Below are 22,695 nucleotides of genomic sequence, written 5' to 3'. Positions count from 1 at the left end.
GTTTTTCATGGTAACAAAGAAATCATTGTTAAAGTTTAAAATAGAATTACAGTGTAGAATCAGATTGATGTATTGTTTTATACAGGCAAAATGCCACCTAGCACTGCAACTCATTTGTGCTTTCATAGTGATGTAGTTCAAAAGCTTGCATGACATCAGAAACCTACTGTTTTAGGATGGGTGCTCATTCGTCTTGGAATAACTGTAACTGAGAAATTCGGCAATGATAGACAAGCATTAGGGTGAATTGTCCTCCAGAGACAGATAAGACTAAACTTTTGAACACTCACCACAGCTGTCCTTTCAAATTTCCTTAATTGTGTATTTTGGATTTTTTAAGACTAAAAGCATAATGAAACATGGAACTTTTCCAGCAGGTTGACTATGAAAACATTTATCATTTTCAGTCAATAAAAGTGCAAGCAAAATGTGGAACTTATGCTTTTGCCAGTTGCCTTATTGCTTTGAAAAATAAATTTAATTCTCTTTAAAAGACATTATTTTACCCAGAGGTGTTTCTGAATTGATTTTGATTAAAGAGCTTATGAGAATTTATTTTATGCATTATTTTCTATTCTTTCTGGTAATGATTCAGCTGTCAGGTTTTTGAAGCCAAGATTTTTCCATGAATTTTTTAGATTTTATTTTTAAGGAGGGGTCATAATTGATATGCAAATACAGGAAGTATTTACACCCTTTCCATCACTAGTTCTAGGAATATTTTAAATTCAGTTTTTGTATTTCTTGTCTTCCATTTCCGTGGTATTGGAAATGGGTGTAATTCAGGATTGTGAATGTGATGAATGAAGTGTAAAAACTGAATTTCAGCCCTGTCTTCTGTTTTAACCTTTGCTTCCATGTTTTTTAGAGAAACATTTTTGGTTTTTGTTTTTGGATTTTTTTGCTTTATATGTTTGGGTGTTTTTTTTTTGTGTTTTTTTTTTTTTTTAATATAGGGTGTATCCAGTTACTTTCCTATGGGGGAAAATATGGGGTTTCTATGAGAAATCCTTGGGATAAACCAGAGATGACCATGAACTAAAATCATATCGCTAAACAATTTAACACTTTGGAAAAGTTGAACCAGAAATCCTGTTTGTAGCACAAATGAACTCTCATCCCTTCATGTTCCCTTTCTTCTAAAATTTTTTAAGTTACTGTTTGCTTCATTATTTTTGTCAATGTGGCTCCCTACCTGTGTTATGAGTTCTTTTGTGTCTGTGTTCAAGGCTTTTCTGACAACTCTTCCCTGCTGTGCTGAATTTCTTTGTGAGCAAGCATTTAAATTCACATTCCAGCACGGAAAAACAAGCTGATAGAAAAAAAAAAAAAAAACACCAAAAAATAAAAAAAACCCAACCAACCAGTGTTTACTTTTTTGGTTTGGTTTGGTTTCTAAAATTTGCCCCCAGGTGTGCATTTCCTATAACTGTCTTGAAGCAGGGGCCATCTTGTGGGTACCATGATAGTACCTAAAAGGTTATTTTTGCCACTAAGGTAAACAGACTGCAGGGAAGCATTTCAGTGTTCCGATGTTTCATTCACCCAGTTGATCCTTTTCAGGATAATTGGTGCACGTGCCCATGCCCTGGTACTATCAGTAGCCGTGCTCCTGCTGAGGAGAATTCTTTTTTGTCTCTGCGTTGAACACTCTGGAGAGCTGCACATCTGCACTTTTACTGATCCTACTAATAGATACTGTTAATCAGGGAAAATCTATCCTCTTACTTACTTGTGTATTATTGTTGGATATATTACCTAGTTTTATAGATAGCTCTTTTAGAGATACTGAAAGAGTAATTTCCAGTAGAGTTATTCGAAGAGTCATTTCTGATTGTTTCATACAACTGTTTTACAGAACTTTACCTAAAATAATAACAGCTTTTATTAAAGCTTCATAAAGAGAAATTTTCCAAAGAATTATTGACCTCTCTGTAGTTATTGTGATGATCTGCCAAGGAGAAACCCCATCTTTCTGCCCTGGTGCAGTGTGAATATTGTAATAGGGGCTTCTAAGTGAGATCCTCACTGAGGATTAATTCTGCAAGGCAAGTATTGTTCCTCTGATGACAAGGCTAGTGTAAACTGGTGCTGCAAATGCTGTTTGTGTTTTCACTGTCTTTGATACCACGCTCAGGACATAACAAACCATCATCAGGAGAAAATAGAAAAGGAAAGGAACCTAATTTGATTTTAGGAATTAATAATGCTTTAGATGAGTCTTTCGCTTTGGAACTACTAAGATGGCTTGATGTGGAAGCTGATAGTTGTCTTGGTGATTTCATTTAGTCCTTTTAAGGAATTGCATCTTCAAGTTAGTTTTTACAAGTAAGCCTATATACTATGTGATACATCATTGTTGATACACTTGTCAGTAGCAGGTTCTGAAGATTGTTTTCCTTGTGGGTAAAGCAGACTTTTTTGGAGAGCCTTGATATTACCTGAATGTCTCTTGGCTTGCTTCTCTCAATGTTACCAGCCCATCACCTGCTTGCCTCCATTAACAGGGTATCTTCAACTTGAAAGAAAAATCAACCACCATCTTTAGTCTAACTTATGTTTCCCTGAGCTAGAATATTGGAAGTTTATTTGAAGGCCCAGGCAGGTAAGAAGGGAGAACAAGCAACAAGCAAAGAGTGTCCTGGAAACCTTGGTATGTTTATCAGGGTAGCTAAAGCCATGCCTGTTGGAAACATGAAAGAAAGAGAATACTGAGGGCTTTTGTTTCATGACCTGAGTGATAATGAGTATTACCTTCAAAGCAGACACAGAGTGCAGTATTCCCAAGTGGTTGTATGTGCATTTAGAATGCGAGAGTAGAATAAGGTTTCACTTAAAAAAAAAAAAAAAAGACAAGAAAAAGCTATATTCTCAACCTTTTATTTGCCAAGTTTTGTGACACATCCCTTCATTTGCAGATTGCTTGTAGAGGATGTAGAGGATTCATATGTCAGGACCATAAAGTTTTTAAAATTCCTCTTTTCCCCAGGCAGACAGTAATATTTATCCTGTTAGCCACCACATGTAATATTTTGATGGAAGTGCTTGAAATGTATGAAAATAATGTGCCCCAGTGCCCCGATTAAAAGAACTGTTGTATAAAATAAGTACTTTTGTGGTCACCATTTTTCCCCCCTTCTCTACTCCCTTTATTAATTTTCAGTATTATAGTATTGTTTCCTCTCTGCTTCTGCCCCTGAAAGGAGTAAGGGAGTACTTAAAACCCACCATATTTCTCTGGTCACCTTCACATATCAGCTAGTATGGCCGTGTACTAATGAAAAAATAGTTTTGTTCTTAAGTGAGCTGCCTGTAGAGATCGTTCAGGGCTCCCCTGTAACTCCTGCATTCCAGAAGAAGCAAAATAAAAATCACCTTTTCCTTGAAAGTACGTTTCATGCATCTCCATCTTTGTGATAGCATTGGAATCATTACACAGCAGTTGGCTCTGATACGCTTGCACAGACAAAAATTGAGTCCGACAGGACTGGTGTCTCATGGACTTTGCTGTCATTTGAAATGCTGGCATGAAGATGGTAGCGATGAAAGGGGAGAGCTGGTGCCTTTAGCATTTTGCCTATGAAGATTTCTTAGGCTTCTATTTTTTGATAGCAGTCGCTGATTCAAAAGATAGTTCTACAAAAGAGATTTGTAACATAGTGTAGATTTCTACCAGCTGCTCATGTCTTTCTTCCTTGAGTAAATTCTTTTGAGCATTTCTCTGTACTGAAAATGGGCTCTTTATGCCACCCACAAAACTGTAAGATCTATTTAGTGGAATAATAATTAGTATACTTTTTTCTCTGCCCTCTTGGTTTTCATCTTTACTGCATGGCTGCCATTTGTGTGGTAATGAAGAGGGTAGAATCAAATTTAAAAAGCCTATATGTTGCTGATCCTTCAGAAAGTATAATTGCATGTCATGTTATTTTAGTGCCAATGTCACGCTGCTTAGGGAGATCTCTAGTATTTTCTGATGAAGGAGGAAAAAATTTTTATATTCCTTAATTTCTGTTCGTGTGGCATATTTGGACAAGGATGAAACACTGTTTTTTCAAGTCAGGTACTTGAGCTGTAGTTCTACCAGTGTATCATATTCAATTACACATTGTAATAAATTAGATGGATTGAATTGAGATCTCAGCCCTTTATTCAATGCCACATTTCTGTTTTTCTATTAGGCATAATTCAGATATGTGCAGGAAATCACAACAGGAATTTTAACCTTTGAAAGTTGCTGAACAATGCAATATGTTAATAATAGGTTCTGAAGTGGATTTTGTGGTGTTTTTCTTACCAGATGCCAGGGCATCAGCTCCCTGTTGGCATGTGGATTTGTTATGGATATCTAAGCTGCTTTGATTATCTTTTTGCAACATGAGTTCCAGTGATGTCTTAAACCTTGTCATACTAGTTTCTTTGGTTTAGGACATGCTGTAGTTCTAACTAAAGATTCAGGATGTGACAGTTGCTTGATTATGTGGTAAAGGACACTAAGAAATGTGTTGTAACACATTTACTGTGTCTTGGATCTTCTTGTACATACCAGTAGCTTGAAATTAATTATGTTTCTTCCCCTTTCTGCCTTTTGTCTTTTGAAATTGTTTTGCCTCAAATTGTGAATACATAAAAAAAAGAAAAGAAAAACTCTAGTCTATTTTTGCTAATTGTATTTTTATCTTTTCACAGGCTCTGAAAATACTTCATCTGAAATTTCAGACTGGACAGACTCGCAGCGGCTTCTAAGCCAGTGAGAACAAGGCTGCCAAAGCATGCTGGTGCCAAGCTGTCAGATGATGCACGTAGTCAGGCCAGTGGTGGTGCTCCTGTGCTTGCTGCTCTGTGCTGATGCTGAAAGTAAGTTTATTATTCATTTATGCTTAGGTCTTGGCCATCACGCCTGGTTTTGTTTTCAGCTGGTGGCCACTAAGAGTCTCAGAATGAGTTTACTTTTGAGTGATTCTTCAGAAACTTTCAGGTCCTCTCTAGATCACAACCAGTATTTGAAAAAGATGGTTTATGCAACTTCCTTACTGTTTCTTCTTCTTAATGCCCCTTTTCTTAAGCATGAAATGGTTCATGTAAGATGGTGAACACCACTGTCACAAAGTTACACAGTCAAAACAAAAACCAGCCTTCCTCACTAGACATTGGTGAAATACCTTAAATACATCTGTCATTCTTTGAATATTTCTATCTTAACTTTGGTTAAAAAAAAAAAAAAAGACATCCCCCTCCCAATTAATATCCCATCCAATTAAAATTCCCGTCCCTTTGTAAGTGCTACAACAGCTGTTCTAATGTATTATTTCCGACAGCTGTCACAGAGTACAGTATCCAAACAAATCAAGAAGAACTGACAGCTTAGTGGCTGGCCTAAACATATGACAATTCAGTGAGGAAAAGCACCTATGTTTACTTGTACAAAGGGGAAACTGCTGGAGTTTGGTCAATTAGGTTATCTATTAATGGAAAGATAATATCTTCTTTTTAATTAGGAAATCTTTAGGTCTGCCTTGTTTACATGTGTTCCTTCTCCCAGCTGTCCTTTGGCTTCTTCCACAAGTAATGTGCAAATGCGAAAAGCCATTTGCTTTCCACCTGTTGATCTGCAGGTTTACTGCAAGCTGGTTGTTAACACTGGCTACAAGCTGACTGCTAACATTCACTTGGTTGAGGGATATTTTCCTACTTTTCTAGTAGTTCCTGACTCTATGCAGACACATGACCCATCAATAACTTTGTTTCAGCTCTGTCTTTAGAAAACTTCTATGTTTTTTTCCACATGTGTGGTAAATTAAGTAGAAACACAGAGTAATAGAATCAGGTTTAGTAAAGCTAGATGAATCAGTTTTCAATAAATGCATACAGAAGATTCTTCATCACCCCACTTATCACCTGCATTCCAGGTATGCAGTGTCACAGCAGTAAAAGAGATACCAAAATTTTTCAGTTTCATGCATAATAAGCTTTCCTTCTTTTAAGTGCAGATCTGTGAAAGTGAAGTAAATGGAGGAAAAAAGGACAAAACATACATGTTTGTTGTGTACTGACAGCTGAGATTCTTTGGCCCCTTTCCAGTTAGATAATGACCAGCTGGGATGATTGTGTCTAAGGTGAAGCCAAGGACATTTTAACACTTTAGCCAGCAAATAATTAATTGGGAAGTGGGCCCATATGTTGGACAGTTTTGCATTTGTAGTATTCCACTTATTTTAAAAGTTGCACAAAGATTAGTTTTTTGTGCATAAGGAGCACAAAGATTAGTTTTTTGTGATAGTTTCTCTCAGAATGAGATTATGATTTTCAGGTATTTAATATGTACCAGCTTTTAAGTTGTGTAAATAATTATATACATAGATGCAAATGATATACATAATATGGTATTAATTAAATTGTGTGTCATGTATATATTTATGTGACTCTGCTTAATATTGCATTTATAGTGTGAGTGTTAAGTTAATGTTCTTCTAATGTTCTTCTAATTTCTTTGAGGGTCATGACGTAGTCACATTTTCGTCTTACACATAGTACTTTATTTGGGACACACACAGAATCTCCACAGACATAGTTATTTTATGGCCTGGGTGAGACAGGACAGCACCTGTGAGCGTGGTGTATGCAGACACACAGAAAGATGTGTCTTCATCCAGGATTTGCCCTCCTTGCCTGAAGAAAAGTTCCTGCTGTGCTGGAGTTGGCTCTGCCCTCTGCTCCTGCTCATACTCTTGCTCCTGTTTTGTCTTGCACTTTCTAGAAGGGGCCAGACCCTACTTTGACCTAGTGCTTTTCTTGAAATTCTTCACAAAGAGTGGCAGGACCGCATTACTTAATTTTAATGGGAAGAGGACACAGAAGGTGAGACAAAGGGAATGAAAAATTTGTTGTTTTTTCCTCTGTCACGCTCTAAAGGCTATACGCTTTCCTTTTTTTTTGCCATTATTCTCCTGTTGCTAACATCAAGGCACTGCAGAAAAGTGTCAATGTTGAGTGTCTAAACATTGACACTACATTGTAAACTTTCTAGAGTAGTTGTAAATAGGTAAAGAACTTGTGCTCTTCCAGTCTCACTGTCAAATCACTGTGTGTGGGACTCGTAGCACCAAGTAGCAAGTCAGCTTAATGCTACTGAACTGGTTCCCAGTGGTAGTCCTTAGTACTTTTTGGTTTACATACAACCTTCACAGTTGAGAGAGGGAGGCAATGGGATACCTTTATTTCTCTTCATCATTGTGAAAGACCCCCAACTCTCAAATGTGCTGGTGTGGGCTGATAAATGTAATGTGTCAACAAGTATATGTGCAAACTATATTTTATTCTTTTAATCCAGAAACTAAATTTACATTGACTGAGAATAGTAAGCAAAATTAAAAGGTGGCAAAGCTACCTTCGCTCTTTTTTACCTTTTGATGTCAGTAAGAATGTGAGAGTTGTAAATACAAGAAGTGAAAGCCTCAAGTATTACAAGTATTTTTAGATGTCTTCTTTTATGTTTGGCATTTGCAGGTTCAGTGTACACTAAGAAGGAGTAAAACACTTTTTCACTGAGGAAAGAAAGTACTTGTTCATTAGTCTTTATTGAGGAGGAGCAATCTACTAGTCTACAGTGTTTTTCATTGGGTGGGATGTTCTCAGTGGTATAGATGGCAATGCTACACCACAGCTTCTGAGAGATTAGTAATACAGTTTTGTCCTAAGATAAGTACTGGGTTTTTTCATGTTGATTTAAATGAACAGTAACTATCCAGAGGCTATATGCAGGTTCATCTGTTTAATAACAATGCATATATGTTTCAGAGATTCCTACATAGCATATTCCTTTAAGAACTATCAATTATGGTACATTATTATGTGTTTCTGATCTTGCCAAGGGTCACTGAGCTCACTTAACCACTAAGCTCAAAGAAAGATAGGAAATATAAACTCCTTCTAAAGTGTTATTCCTGGTCTTTCCTGGTATTCCAGTTTTTGAAAAATAGGAGTTTAATTTGTATTAGTAGAATCAAATATTTTTCTGCAGATAGTGTGCATCCTGCTTTTTAGTATTTGAGTTGATTCTTGTGCATCCTGTTCCTTTTCCACACTGAGAAAGGCCTGACCACACCAGCATTTCAAAATTCTCTGCTGCATTAACTGCTGCATTAATTCTCTGCAGTAACTTTGTTTAATGCTCTTCCTTCATTCTTGGTTGCATAGCTTCTGCTCTGACATTTTTGTTTTGTTTCTTCTGTAGAGATGCTGTTTTAGAAGAGAAGCAAAAATTCTCTTTTCCTTCAGCAGAAGTGTTTGCAGCTTATTGTAAAAAGGCAAACAGAAATACTTATTAAAAACAATGCATTTGCTGTAATATTGCTTCTATTCCCAGTTGTTAGAAATGTGAATAATGCTTAGCTTGTTCTTTGGCTTCTAATGCATATTGTGACAGTTACCATCATGCAGGGAACCACTGTACCATCATATCTCTAGGCCAGGATCAGTTGTGACAGGACAATGATTACTTATAACAGATGTTGGGGTAATTGAGACAAATTCTTGTTTAATAGGATGTAAAGACAGTAATTTAGTGTTAGTAAAACCATTTTTTCCTCTATATAGTTTTCTCATTTTTTGAAAAAAAATTGGTTTTTAGGGAACATGTGTGTTTTTCCCTGCTAATACCACTCTTTCTTTTTAAAAACTTTTTGTGTGCATCTACTATCTGAAACACATTCATGCAGTACATATTGAATTTTCTTCTCTCTAAGCACTTGTCTGTAAGAGTAGACTACCCCCCAGATCTTTCAAAGTGATTAAATTACAGAAAGCAGTTGTGTTATAGTAAGTCTTACAGGTGGACATACATGGTTCACAGTAAAAACCTCCACTGTTCCAGAGTAAGGTCCTAAATGCTATGTGCAGTGAAGCCCAATCTGGAAATTACTTACTTTTTTGTACATGTACATTTGATAGTTAGTGAATTTTTTCAGAGTACATTAGATTTAAACTCTGATATCTTTCTACAGGTAATTTCAGTTAATTGCTTTCAAGAGTGGGCAGTAAAAAAATTAAAGATAAAATCTTTCTGTTCTTTATTGGTAATTTTTTACAGTATCATTTGTCTTTATATTAGTGCTGATAGCATGCACTGTATGTAAGATACAGCCCTTTCATTATATTGCTGTGTTGTTTTTTTTTTTTTTAATAATGGTGATGTATTCAAAAAGGTTGAACTATAAGCTGAGGATTTTTTGGGGGGAAAAAAGCTTCCAATTTTATTTTATATTTTTTTTGGTTTTTTTCAGGAATTTTGATATCCTCTCTTCAGCCCAACCCTAGGACGTTTTTCAGTTGATTTGATGAAAATTAGTATATACTGTTACCAGAGTAATTTTACGTTAGACTTGTTAAATATGATATTACATATGTCAAGTAAATCACCCATCAGTTGAAGTTTTTAGTTTTAGGGGAAAGTGGGACACTTAGTCATACCCAACCTTCCTAGATGCATTCATTTTGCTGTGCAGCAAAGTGACAGCTTTGGAATAAATCTGATAGTTGAGATTAAGAGTCAGGGAAAATGAAAATATTATACCATCATTCCAAACATACTGACTTAGCTGCAGAAACTACAGGTAATAAAGCTCTTTGCATGAGCCAGGGTTTATCCAACCCTTATTTTTCAAATCCTGGCATTAATGCAAATTTGAATAATTTAGTTCCAGCAGTAGCCATAACTACCACCATATCTATTTAACCTGGTGCAAATTACCAACAGCAAAATTATGAGCTGCTTGAGAAATAAAATTTTTCAGCTAAAATAATTTTTAAGAATATGTTTTGGTTATCTCTGTAAATCTGTACATAAGAAAACATTTTGAAATGCAATATGAACAAAAGATTTGTGTGTATTTTATAAGGTGTAGATTCAGGATTAAATCATCAGGGTTTTGAACTTCAGAAAGAATTGAAGAAAATTTCATAATGGTTCTTCTGAACATTTTTCTGTCTACATCTCTGGTGCTCTGAAGATTGTTGCTGTGTCTCTTTCAGAGCTGTTTAATGCTGTTTTCAGAGCTGTTGGTACTCCAGGTAGTTGTAAACCCCTACGTCCCTAAAGCAGAGCACTGAACAGAGCTGAGTTGCAAGCTTGGGAATCTGAGAAGCATTAATGCCTGGCAGCTTTGTGTGTGTCTGACTGTGGAGGCAGTGAAGTTCCCCAAGTAAAAAAAGCCTTTATATTTTGATTTTTTTTTTTGAGTATGTATAAAACCAGAGTCAGAAAATTCAGTGTCTCAAATCTTCCCGGACACCCAAAAATCTAGATATGAGAAATGTATGTTAATGGCCTTACAGTGTTGGACAAACCCTCATGATTTAGATTAATGTTATCTGTTAACAGCAAGTGTTTTTGGAGAAACTACAGTATGGGTAGTTATCTCACTATGTAATTCCCTGCAGCATCAGTAATGACCACTGGCAGATAAAGGAATGTGAGTCATTAATATTCCTGTGTCAGAATTGGCAGCGAATTCCAATGTGTCTGCTAGATTGCTTAAGAGCAAGTCTGCATACTTCAAAAGTTTACTAGAGGTGCATACCATAGTCTCAGTGTAGGAAGGCTCTTAGGGAAAAAGGAGGAAGAAACACTGGTAGAGAAATTTTAGATTTTTTTTAGGTTGTATTCATACAGCACAACAACTGCTGTGGTATTTTATAGTATTTTTACCCCCTGTCTGAAGCTTAACTCTCACTGGCTGAAATGGAGATAAAATGTTGAGTAGCATCTTCTGTTTCAGTAGTGAATTTCTGACAACACTTTTAGAAAATGAAAAATATCTGGATGTGTACAGAAAGGTCACAATTCACTTTTGTCCACTGTATATTTCAGTAAACTCCCTCCCCCAAAAATAAAATATGGATAGAATGATTCTGGCTTAATCAGTGTCTGCTTGAACCTATATTTGTTCAAAATAATTAGGCAAATATTTTTAATTTCATCCTTTCTAATTCTTGTGGATTTGCACAATATTTTAAATAAATTTTTGATAATACAAATTAATTTGAAAACTGTTAATTTATTTTTAATGCTTCCTTCTAAAGGAAGTTATGTGGAGAACAAAGTTACACCTTGACTTTAAATTGCTATAAAATAGGTTTAAACGTCAAGTTGCGTCCAGACTGCTACTGTGGCTTTCACTGAATTACAGAAAACTGTATGGTATTTGTTATGAAAAAAGTGAGGGTAGAATTTCGTCTGTTGATTACAAACTTCATGTTACATACCTGAGGAGAATATGTTGATAAAAGACAATTAAGATGTCTTTTAATAAACATAAAATTACTAATAAACATAAAATTGAAAATACATGGCATATGGTCATTTCAGTTTACAAGAAATTCTGGAGCATGACTGTAAACACTTTGGACATGGTCTTGCTGTGCAAAGCAGTAGCAAAGGACAGAATTTCACAATACATAACACATCAATTCCTACAAAACATAAATTCTGAAAGCCTTTTCCCAACAAGGCTATTTTCAGGAAGAGAATTCAATAGAAGTTTAAAGTTTGTTCTGTTGAGATATAAAAATATTTGTCTATATGTCTTTGTGAAATCTGAGTGGGTAGAATTTCGTTCTAGTTACTCCTAAGAAACTGATTTTTAATTTACTTTGTAAAACTTTCTGTACTTTCTACTTCAGTACCAGTATATGGATGGAAGAGAGCTTCTAGTGCTGTTGGTTTTATTTTAATACGTGGAATTGTGAAGAAGGAGGCAGAAATGATAAGGGAAAATGATAAGAAATTTATTTTGGTAGTAAGAGTTTATTAGTTACAGACATTTCCAGGAAAGTTCCACCTGTGTCATTTTTTTCATCCAAGAATATCATGTACACTTTAGCATGTAAAATAATTGTTGAGTATATGGGCAGGTGATATCTGGACTGAAAAGAGAAACAGTCAATGGTTTCCTGTTCTAGTAAAAAAGCTCACATTTTACCACCAACAAAGAGTGCATAGTCTCTCTAAATGTAAGGATTTTGAAAATAAATAAGGATTTTTTTTGTGTGAGAGATTTTTTGTGTTAAGATGAGGTTGTAGGGTCCAAAACTTTTTGATTGAAACGCAAAGGTAGAATGAATGTGAATAAAAAGACAAATTAACCTTACAGATAAGGGCATAGTGAGGCCAGCAATGCATTGAAGGGGTTCCTGACAAACTAGAGAAAGTGCAAGGAGGAGAAAAACACAGATTCAGAACTAGGAAAATACTTTTATCATCTTTGGTAATAAGTTTTTATAAAACTGAAGGCTTTTTTTAGCTGGTGGATACGTATTTTCTTCTCAAAATATAGCAATCGTAATAGAGATCTTTGCTCAATAAATTTGAGTTTAATCGTAATTAGTGGCTGATTGTGGTCAATTGCATTGTATCTATTGTGAAACAATGTGCTTAAATGTCAGTTTGCTACTGGATATCTGAATATTCTCAGATTCAGATTTTTTGCATTTCATGGAGAGTACACAAGGTGCTGGACTTACTACAGAAGTGATGAAGAGAATCCGTTTATTTATTTTCTTTTTTTATGTAAAAAAGCTAATTTTACACCTATGAGTAATTCTACGTGGGGAATTAGGAAGAGGAAGAAATAATTGGAAATTACATAAACCTTAGTGCACCTGTATCTTGCATGCTAGCATACACTCTGATACACCTATCTTAAGAAAACACAACTGAGTTCCATAAAATGCTTTCAGTGACAGCTAAAATGGTCCAGAGGATGGGACAGCTGCCATGTGAGAGGAGACTGAGGAGGCTGAGACTATTAGAGTTTCCAGGAAGGTTGGCAGAAGTGGGTTGTGGGGATTATGGCTAAGGTCTGCAAAGTTATGGGAGCAGAGGCGAGAATGAGAACAGAATGGGTATCCACCTACTCAGTAATATTAGAACTGTGGAATTTGGGGATTTTAGTAGAAAATGGAAATTAGGTAAAATTTAGGTAAAAAATGGAAATTACTGTTCATTTTTGCTGAGGCAGACAGTATTTATAGTTTTAAGAGACTTTAAAAATCTGTGTACAGGAGGTCCATAAATTAATGCTAAAAGAACAGACAGGAATGCCATTGTTAATGTAGTTATGCATATGAAGTGAATGGACCTCAAAAATTGCCCAGGCAAATGTGCCCATGTATGGCATGTTCTCTTGACGTGGAGACATGATAGCAGACAACAAGACTTAGTGTGTCCTAATAAGGTATTTACTGTCATCTTACACTCAGAAATACATATGGTTTCAACATGCATTTTGCATTGTGTTTGTTCATTGACACTAACTTCTCCAGAAAATCTGATTTGGAGATTCTTGTACCACACTGTATCACAATTCTATCACAATTATTACACCTATATTTAATAACATATTAATAAAGGAAGTGAAATTGGAGGCTATGGCAAGCATTTAAGCAAATGCAGTTTATAATTTTGGAAAATTACAATATTAGTGTTATTGATAGCAGAGCTCACACATTTGCCAGCTCTGTGTTTATGTGTTTTTGTGTATGTTAATTTGGGGCAGGAGATACAAGAATTAGTTATTTTATGGGATGAGTTATAGAGCTTTACAATTCACAGATGAAGTACATTAGTGGAAAATCCTAGTCGCCTTTTTTCCTCTTTTATAAACTTTCATTTTCAGACATACTCTTAATGTGAGGAAGTGTTAACATGTTCACTGACCTTTTTCAATATCTGTGGTCTGACGAAAGTGACTTAAAGGTTGTAGCATCTAAAGATGTATGAATTCTAAACACTGGAGGTAAACTGGAATCTAGAAAGGTCCCACAACATCTTAGGAAGATGACACTGTACTCTTAAGTACAGATTTTGAAATCAAATGGATGTAGATTCTCTTAAAAGTATTAACAATATACAGTTGGTTTTAAAATTAAATGTCGCATAAGAAATTATTTTAGCCTTCTTTAAAATAATTTGGCAGTGCACTAATTGAAGATAAATTTGTTACTAAAGACGTGATAAAATTTTAAGCTCACTAAACATGATTCTCTTGGATTGATTATTTGCATTCTACATAGCAGCTCAGTGTTATTTTTTATCAAGAACATTAGACTTCTAAAAACATTACAGTGAAATGAAGTGCTTTGGCAACTCTTAAGTATGAATGTGGATAACATGAGTATGTTAAAAATAGCTTTTAGATTTACATGAAAAATCTGAGGGATTTTCCCATGGCAGAAAGTCTCTAGAAAACTTTTCTCAGCTATACACCATTTGACAGCAGCTCACTACCCACACAGAGCAGGAGCTCATTTGGTGTCTTGAGAACCTTGAGACAATTCATAATTGATCTCAATTTAGGTAGGTTGTGTATAAGCAGTTTTGAGATACCTGATCATTAATCCTTATGGATTTTTTGTGCATAAAAAATAGGATACAAAAAGTTTTTAAAAGGGAGCATTTCTTCTCCTTTATTTATAACTTTAAGTACTAATAAATGCATTTCCAATAGTCTTTCAGTTTTCTGTTTCTTTTTTTCTTCTGAAGAAATTCAAATGTGCGAATGGAGGCTAAACAGGATTTTTTAGCTACCTTGGTTTGAATTTGGTATTTGATTTTAAAATGCAGAATTAGGATAGAATTTGTGGATTTTATTTATATGAAAAAATTAGAACTTTTAGCCAAATTATTCTCAGATCCCCAATCACAGCAAGATTTGTTTACCTTTTCTATAGCCAGAAAAACACATATTTTGTCTAGAATGCCCCATTGTTTTTTCTTTAGTACAATATAGACTGCTATTTTTGTATGGGTTCCTCTCTAATATGTGCACTTAAGTGAGAATTTATAGATGCCTTTGTTAATTAATACTCATTTCTGCCACTGAGCGGATCTTCTAAGTCTTTAGTATCTTTTTCCTTATCTAGGAGTGCATGGCTCAGTGTCTTATTGCAAAATACATTTTAACCTTGGGGGAAAAGACACACTGTTCTGAGAGCCTGAAGATCAAGAGTTTGTATTTCTTTGATGTTAATAGATCTGCCATGTCTTTTCACTTTACAAAGAAAGCATTTTGAAGGATCAGTGAGAATAAAAAGGGGTCTCTTAGGTAGAACCACCAAGTTTACACCTCTCAGTTTTTAGTGTGTCAATGTGTGGCCCTTGCAATTATTTTTTTATCATGACAATTTTTTTTGTAATTCCATATTAGTATTTTCTTTCTGGTTTACTGTTTGCTTCTTAGGTTGTGAACAGAACATAAAATTGCAGCTGCAAGTCGTCAGAACTCATTGAGCTATAGATACCTTGAAGCAGTAAGGACTGCTTTCTCACTGTGCATAGATCAGTCTCAGAAATCATATTTGTTAGACATCTGATTGTAGGCAAGAGAAGGGTCCATTCTGAGACTGTCAGATTCAAAGAAATATTACATCCTATGTTTTTTCACCAGAGTCATCCAGGTACCCTTTTCAAAGCTGACTTTCAGGAGATAAATTAATAATCCTTATTTGTAGTGCCTAATCAAGTATATTCAGATATTACAGGTAAATTTTAATAAATTTTCTGTTTGGTTTTTTGTTTGCTTGGGTTTTTTGTTTGGTTGGTTAGAGTTTTGTTTGTTTGTTTGTTAGGTTTTTTTTAGGGAAAATAAGTTGCAAAGATAGTCAAGCACTCCTTGCATTTTGGGAGAATATTGCTAGGAAAGTGCAGGGCAGGTAATGCACATTTACAAAGAAAACGCTTTGTCTTTGACCTTATAGTGTTGCTACAGACACTGGGATCTCAAAGACTGATGCTTTTAGAAGGTTACTGAAATTTGTTTCAAATAACTGATTCAGAAAAATAAGGTAATATTTCATACAATATTCTGATTAAATTATAATCAGATGTTTTGAGATTGAAGTTTTAGAAAAGATTTTAAGCTTTCTGAAAAATATTTTCTTGATAATAATTTCTGATTCCAGCACTAATGTTTTCTTTAACATAGATAAACTAAGCTACTATGCATTCTGGAGGGGAATTTGTATTCCTTTAATAATTTCTTTTCTCTTCAGAGTGATGACATTGTCCAGAAAAGACATTTAACATAAAATGATGTAAAGGTGGACAAGAAATTAAATCACAAATACTATTTAACTATAAATTGGATTTTAGGGAAATTTAAATCTCGCTGCTGGAGTTTTTATCTCTAAGTGCTCCTAATTTAAAAGCTTTTAAAGGAGTGTGCAAATTTTCTCTGATAGTTAATGCATTTTCCTTTTTCTGCCAAAATGCTCTAAGTTGCACAACGTTAGCAGAATCCATCGTCTAAAAATAGTGGTTATTCTCCAAAAGTCTTCTTTGTGTTTATCACAATCTGAGTACTGAGCTCCACATCCTGGGACCTTTAGGGCAGCAACTGTCCCTGCACCTTCTCTGCTGGATGAGTGACCCCTTACAGTCTGTGGCCCAGTTTTGTTCAGGCAGAGCTGGAGTGCATTCTGACTGGAGTTGGGGGGTGTTTTCTGCTTTGAGAAGGCATGCTTTTTGCTGTCAGGGGGTGTTCTTTGGCTGGTCTGAGTGGAATGCAGAAGGGTGGCTGTGCTCTTGCAAAGACCAGCAGCATGCCAGACCTGAGCTTCACCCCTGCGTGTTCTTTGGCACCAGAGGGTGCCTGATTTTTCAGCTGTGCTGTGACTATCCATGGGCCTCACTCTCTTAGTGAAACAATTAATATTTCCTGTATTCCTCATTTGCCATTTGTGTCCCTTCCCATGCATCCATTTACCTCTTCAGCTCTCTTTATCCTTACTCATGCTAGCTTCCCCACTTCTCTCTTAATGTCTAAAATGTGTACCAGTTTTCATAAGTGTCCTTGGAATCTGGTCCAGAAATGTTGTCAGTCATGCATCACTAAGAAGAAACAAAGCAGGAGCACCCATGTGGAAATAATAGACTGAAAAATTCATCAAAGAAATTTCATGTGAATTGCAGAAACTCATTAGAGGTCAGAAAAGGAGTATTACAACATAATGTTTAAGCAGTAGCAACTTTGTTTTCCTCATACTCAAATGGACATGCTTTCTCACTGTGTTCCTGATTTTTTGATATTTTACTTGACCAAATTGTTTCCAAAAAAATCACAAAGATCCTTTCAATAGTATCTGTGTTGTGCAATCAGACAAGCAGTCAGATGGACAAGACTTATTATCTGCTGATCTTTCAGTACTTTCAATGAAGAAAAGGTAACCACTTATTAATGACATAAAATGGAAGCCAAAGTCTAATTTTATATCTGTCTAGACTATACAGACCTTCTCAAAAGGGAGTGTAATTGTGCACAGGTATGCTGCTTTTTAAAAAATGACATTCCATGTCTGCAAATAATTTTAAGAATCATCATTTTGCTAAAATGTACCATATTACCCCAATTTACCAGATGGTGGGATCTGTAGAGTTGCTATTCTGGCAAAGTTTGGGATTTTTTTCTTTTCTGAATACTCTTATTTTAATGCAACATCTATGTTTCATTGATTCTGCTGCAGTTTTTCTCATGGTGAAGTAGCACTGCCTTCACACAAACTACCTGTAAAAAAAATATAGTTTGCAGCATCCTAGCCTGTGAATTTTGAAAAACTCCTGTTTTTTGGATTGTAGTCTTGCTGTTGTGCATTATCTTAATTAGTGTTAGTAATTAAATCATTAAATGATTCCACTTACCCCTTACTAACAAACAGTAAAGCTTAGTGCTTTCTTTCTTGATCCCCTGGGACCTGCTATTTCAGTTCTTCATGCAACTCCTCATTTGTGGTGTTTGGGCTGTCAAAAGGCATGAAGTCAGTGCACAGCACTCTAACTCCTGCAGCACAGGCAGCACTGGGAAGGGGTTAACCTAGCCTATGCATTGTACTTTAAGACAAACTGCATCTTAGGTGTGTCACCTCAGTGAAAAATGAAAGACAATACCAAGCTGACTTCAGCTACTTAATGCTGGACTATGAACCATGTAACTCAAGTTTGTTGTAGAGATCTGACTGACTTTTTCAACAATTATTTTTCATTGCTCACGGGTTTTGTAGGAATTCTTTTGTGGATGTGTATCACAATAAAAATTTGGGTAAAGGATAGTTAATATTTTGCTTTAATGATGTCAGGTTGGACATTGACCTGTCTTTATTCTCAGTTATAGTGTTAAGTCTGCATGCCAATATCAAAAATGTGAATTAGTTTCTGGTAATTCATGAGCTGGTGCCTCAGTAGCTAATACTACATCAGCCAATACTAAATGAGCTAGTACTGGTTAAACTACTCTTCAGTTCATGCTGACTAGCTAAAACTGAATGAAAATAGAGATAATTTTAAAACTACATCGTTGGCAGTGGCTGATTTCTCAGGCTTACTTGACAGTTGGCAATTTTATTACAAGCAAGATATCTAGGATACTAGGAAAAATTCCTTCACCAAAAGAGTTAGGAAGCACTCTAACAGGCTGCCCAGGGAAGTGGTTAATTCATTATCCTTGGAAATATTTAAAAGATGTGTCATTGTGGTCATTAGGAATATTTTATATGGTGGATTGGCAGTGTTGGATTAATTGTTGGTCTCGCTTTTCTTAAGTGTCTTTTCCACCCTAGATGATTCTATGATTCTCTCCTGGAAACTTTAATGTAAAGCACTTATTTCTAAAATTCTAACAAGTGTTTCATTAATCTGTGTCTGATTATTCATAGTAACCTCTTTTTTGCATTTCCTCAGGAATTCACTTGTATGTACTTGAGATTGATATTTGTGCTTGGGTTCATTAGGAAAATAAAATGAAAATAGAGATTATCCTAAATTTGTGTCGCTATATAAGGCATTTTATCAAAACTCTTCACAAGATAATGATTCAAGGGACCTGGGCAGGATGGAGACATGGGCTTACAGGAGCCTCATGAAGTTGAAGACAGGGAAGTGGCAAGCCTTGTATCTGGGAAGTAACAACCCCTGTCACACTGGAGGCTGACCAGCTGAAAAAACAGCCCGAGGGAAAAGTTCAGGGAGTTCTAGTTGACCAAAAGTTGACCATAAATCAATGATGTGTCCTTGTGGTAAGGAAGGTCGACATTTTTCAGGAATGAGGTGATCCTTCCCTTTCACTCAGGCATGGTCAGGTGCATCTGGACTGTTAGGTTCAGCGTTAGGCTCCTCAGTACAAGAGGAACAGGGACATGCTGGAGTCAGTTCATTGAAAGCCCACAAAGGCAGTGCTGGAATTTAAATACTGCCATACAAAGAGGAATTGAGAGCTGGGACAGCTTGGCCTGATACAAGAAGGTTGACTCAGATGTTACCTGTGAATATATACATATACCTGATGGCAGAGGGTGAAGATAGGAAAGCTGCAGCCTTCTCAGAGAACCCTAGCTGACAGCCCAAGAAGTCCATGAAGCTCTGTTAAAGCATAAGACATATTTATAATTGTCACTGGTTACTCTGTTATTGCTGTCATTACTGCAATTATTACGGGACTAACTGAGCACTGGAATAGGTCAAAAGTGTTTGTGTTCCCATTTTTGGAGGTACTTAAAATTGAAGAAAGCATGACCCAGGGAAAGGTTCTGTAGCTTACCAAGGTCTCAGCCAGGTTCTGGACTAGGCACTCTTGAGGTTTGATGTGCCCCTAATAATTTTTATGTTGTATTTCAGCTGTTGCCTATGGAAGTAAAGTATTATTAAGCATACTAATTTTATAAAAATAGGTATAAGAATGTGATAACTTGTACTATCAAAAATAATGCATTTCTATAACACAACAAAGAATGAGAAAAAAATTGGCGGGTTAATAATGGATTAGATTTCTTTTGCATAAAAAAGTGAACATCACAGTATTCACAATGGAAAGCAAACACCTGAAAGTGTTAACACACTTCTATGCAATCATGAGGGAAGAAAACAAGTAGAAGAGATAGGTAACATACAAAACTAGTCTGTCCTTTCAAATTCTACACCCTATAGTTTTATGCTACATATAGCAAAGAACTGTGTGATTTAAGTCTAAGAAACCTAGTATTTATTTGCACTGAAGATATAATCTCTCTTTTCATAAATATACCTTTAGTTGTCTATATAGTCAATGTTCTTAAGTGTGTGGGTGAAATGCTGCACAAATGAAATCAGTTGGAAAAATCCTGTTTAAATTACAGAGTCCAGGACTTCCAACGTCCTCTAAATTTACACTGTGTTAAACGCTCAGAGTTCCAGAGGCAGTAAGTGAATCATTGGCAAATAAACTTAGTATATTTAAAATAAGAGTTGTAAAATAATTAACTAGATATCATTTAATAAATAAGACTCTTGCACATGCTCAGTGCATACCAATACTAAGTTTTTATCTAGGTTGTTGGAAGTCCATTGAATCAAAATGCCTACCATGTAAACAGGGCTTTAATGTTTTACTTTCTAAAGTATCTGTGTTGAAAACCTGCAGATGAAAAAATTGGTATCACTTACTATGTAACTTCAGTAAACGTGAGTTCAGTTGGACTTGATCTAATAGTGGGGGGGGGAAAGAAAAGCGAGTGTATATTTTCCTACTGAATGTCAGGAAAAACAAGTTTTCATTTCAAATCAGGTTTGTTTTCTGTCCTGGATCGATTTTCATAAGTATTTCTGCATTTATTTTTCTTTTACTTTCCTGACTCTCTAATGAAGTTTGTAACAGAGGAAAGGTTAGTATTTTAAGATGGGTGGCAATACTGAATTATTTTAGTTACACAGCAATCTGAAAAATGCTTAAAATGAGTTGAAGGAAAACTCCTTAAAAAGTTTGTATTAGCGTTTGTTTGTATCAAGAAGCGTAACTAGCAGGTGAAGGGAGGTTATTCTCACCTTGTACTCCATTCTTGCTGGACCCTACCAAGAGTACCCTACCTACCAAGTGGCGCAGCTCGATGGCCCCAGCGTTATCAGAATGCAGCTCTGTTGGAAGGAGGGCCACAGTGGTGGTCAGAGGCCTGGGACAGCTCTCTTATGAAGGCATGCTGAGACAGCAGTTGGGGCTGGTTTTGGGGAGACCTTTGAGCACTTTGCAGTACCTAAGGGAGGCCTACAGAAGGGCTGGAAAATGAGTTTTTACAAGGGCTTACAGGGACAGGACAAGGAGTAATGGCTTTCAACTGAAAGAGGGTGGATTCAAAATGGACCTTGGGAAGAAAATCTGTATTGTGTTGGTGAGGAGGCACTGGAACAGGTTGCCCAAAGAAGTTGTGGAAGTTGTATCCCTGGCAGTTTTCAAGGCCAGGCTGGGTGGGTTTCTGAACAATGGTCTGGTGTACCTGCCCGTGACAGGGGGATTGGGACTTAATGATCTTTGAGGGTCCTTCCACGCCAAACCGGGCTATGGTTCTATGTTGATGTCAAATGTATATAACTATTAGTCATAAAATATTTATTATTTTCATCTGTTCACTCTTAGACCTAATTGCTAGTTTGTTTTCAATAATGAGTGAGAAACCCAGTGGTGACCGAAGATCTGTAATACAAGGCATTACCTCTTTTACTGGTTGGAAATAATAAAAGTACATCTCAATATATCTTGACCTCTAGTGTGCAGTGAAGCTGTGTAATTTAATAATTCTGTTTGTGAAGAGACTAAGTAATTATAAGAAGTGGAATTTAAGTACAGCAGAGTGATAAGGAAGCTGCTTAATGATGGTGAAAACAGTTATAAAATGAAAAAAAAAAACCACACCTTCTTTTGATTCCTCTAGGCTGGCTGTTTTCCTGAGCCATAAGGAATTGGCAGGCTGATCACAAAGAAACGTGAATATTTGTGCTTTCTTTTTGAGTGACAGAATTCCATAGGTGGAAATACTGTGCTATGATACTGAAATTGTTCTCTTGCATTTAATTATTCATCAGTGAAATGTCACACACACAGATGGAAAAAAAAAAAGAAGGTAAATGTAGGTAGTTTAGACTAATTGAAATGACAGATTGGATAACAAAAGATTTGAAAGCTTCGACTATTCCTTCTGGTGAAAATAGTAATCCTGTGGTGTTCCCTACAATACAAAATCATCTTTGAATAGGAACTGAGGTTTAATGGTATGATGTTTCCAAATAATGACTAATCAGCTACTGCTGCTGCCTCGGCCTTTTATTTAAATAAAAAAGAAAAGGACAGATGCACTTTTCTGTTCATCTGGTATAGAAATTGTTGGATATCCAGAGTAAAAAAGAAAGCATTTCTGTAAAATTTCTGCAATTCAAAAAAAGAGTGATTTGCGCTAGAATTTTGGATATGAGTGAAGAATACTCGTGGAAAATAAATTAGTTTCAAGGCTTAAGTTAAAAATGTATGAAAAAAATCTCAGAAATGAATAGTTATAAGCAAATTGTCAGATTAAGTTAGAAATGCAAATTTTACAAATGCATGCAAGATTAATGTGGAGAAATTATTATTTTTTTTATCTGTTGCAACCTTTTTTTTAAATGTAGCATACTTGTACCGAGGTATATATGCAAGGGTTGCGCACTTTAATTACCATTACAGCTTCACTGCACGTTAGAGGCTATTAAAAAAGGAGCTCAAATGCAGACCAGATATAATACTAAACACCCTCTTATATACTAAAGGAGTGCTAAAATAATATGCATTAAGTTAATATCTATGTAATATATTTATAATTTAAGAACTCTTTTCCTTTAGGAAAGGGTAGGTTTTTGACAGCTTGAAAGAC

At 35.7% G+C, this 22,695-nt stretch overlaps 1 protein-coding gene across 44 annotated transcripts in view; it reads left to right on the top strand.

The window, feature by feature from the left end:
• PTPRD (protein tyrosine phosphatase receptor type D) overlaps positions 1-22,695 on the top strand; it is a 1,159,824-nt gene that overhangs the window by 876,833 nt on the left and 260,296 nt on the right. For all 44 annotated transcript variants that reach the window (XM_064736588.1, XM_064736631.1, XM_064736633.1 and 41 more), the window contains one exon: positions 4,690-4,857. In XM_064736588.1, the coding sequence (XP_064592658.1) occupies positions 4,773-4,857 (85 nt within the window). In that variant the 5' untranslated portion in view covers positions 4,690-4,772. The remainder of the gene's footprint in view (positions 1-4,689; positions 4,858-22,695) is intronic.

Source organism: Zonotrichia leucophrys, chromosome Z (genome assembly GCF_028769735.1).
Source record: "Zonotrichia leucophrys gambelii isolate GWCS_2022_RI chromosome Z, RI_Zleu_2.0, whole genome shotgun sequence".
Classification (NCBI taxonomy): Eukaryota; Metazoa; Chordata; class Aves; order Passeriformes; family Passerellidae; genus Zonotrichia; species Zonotrichia leucophrys.
The sequence above is the reverse complement of the archived record's forward strand: the minus strand, read 5'-3'. Positions and strand labels throughout refer to the sequence as shown.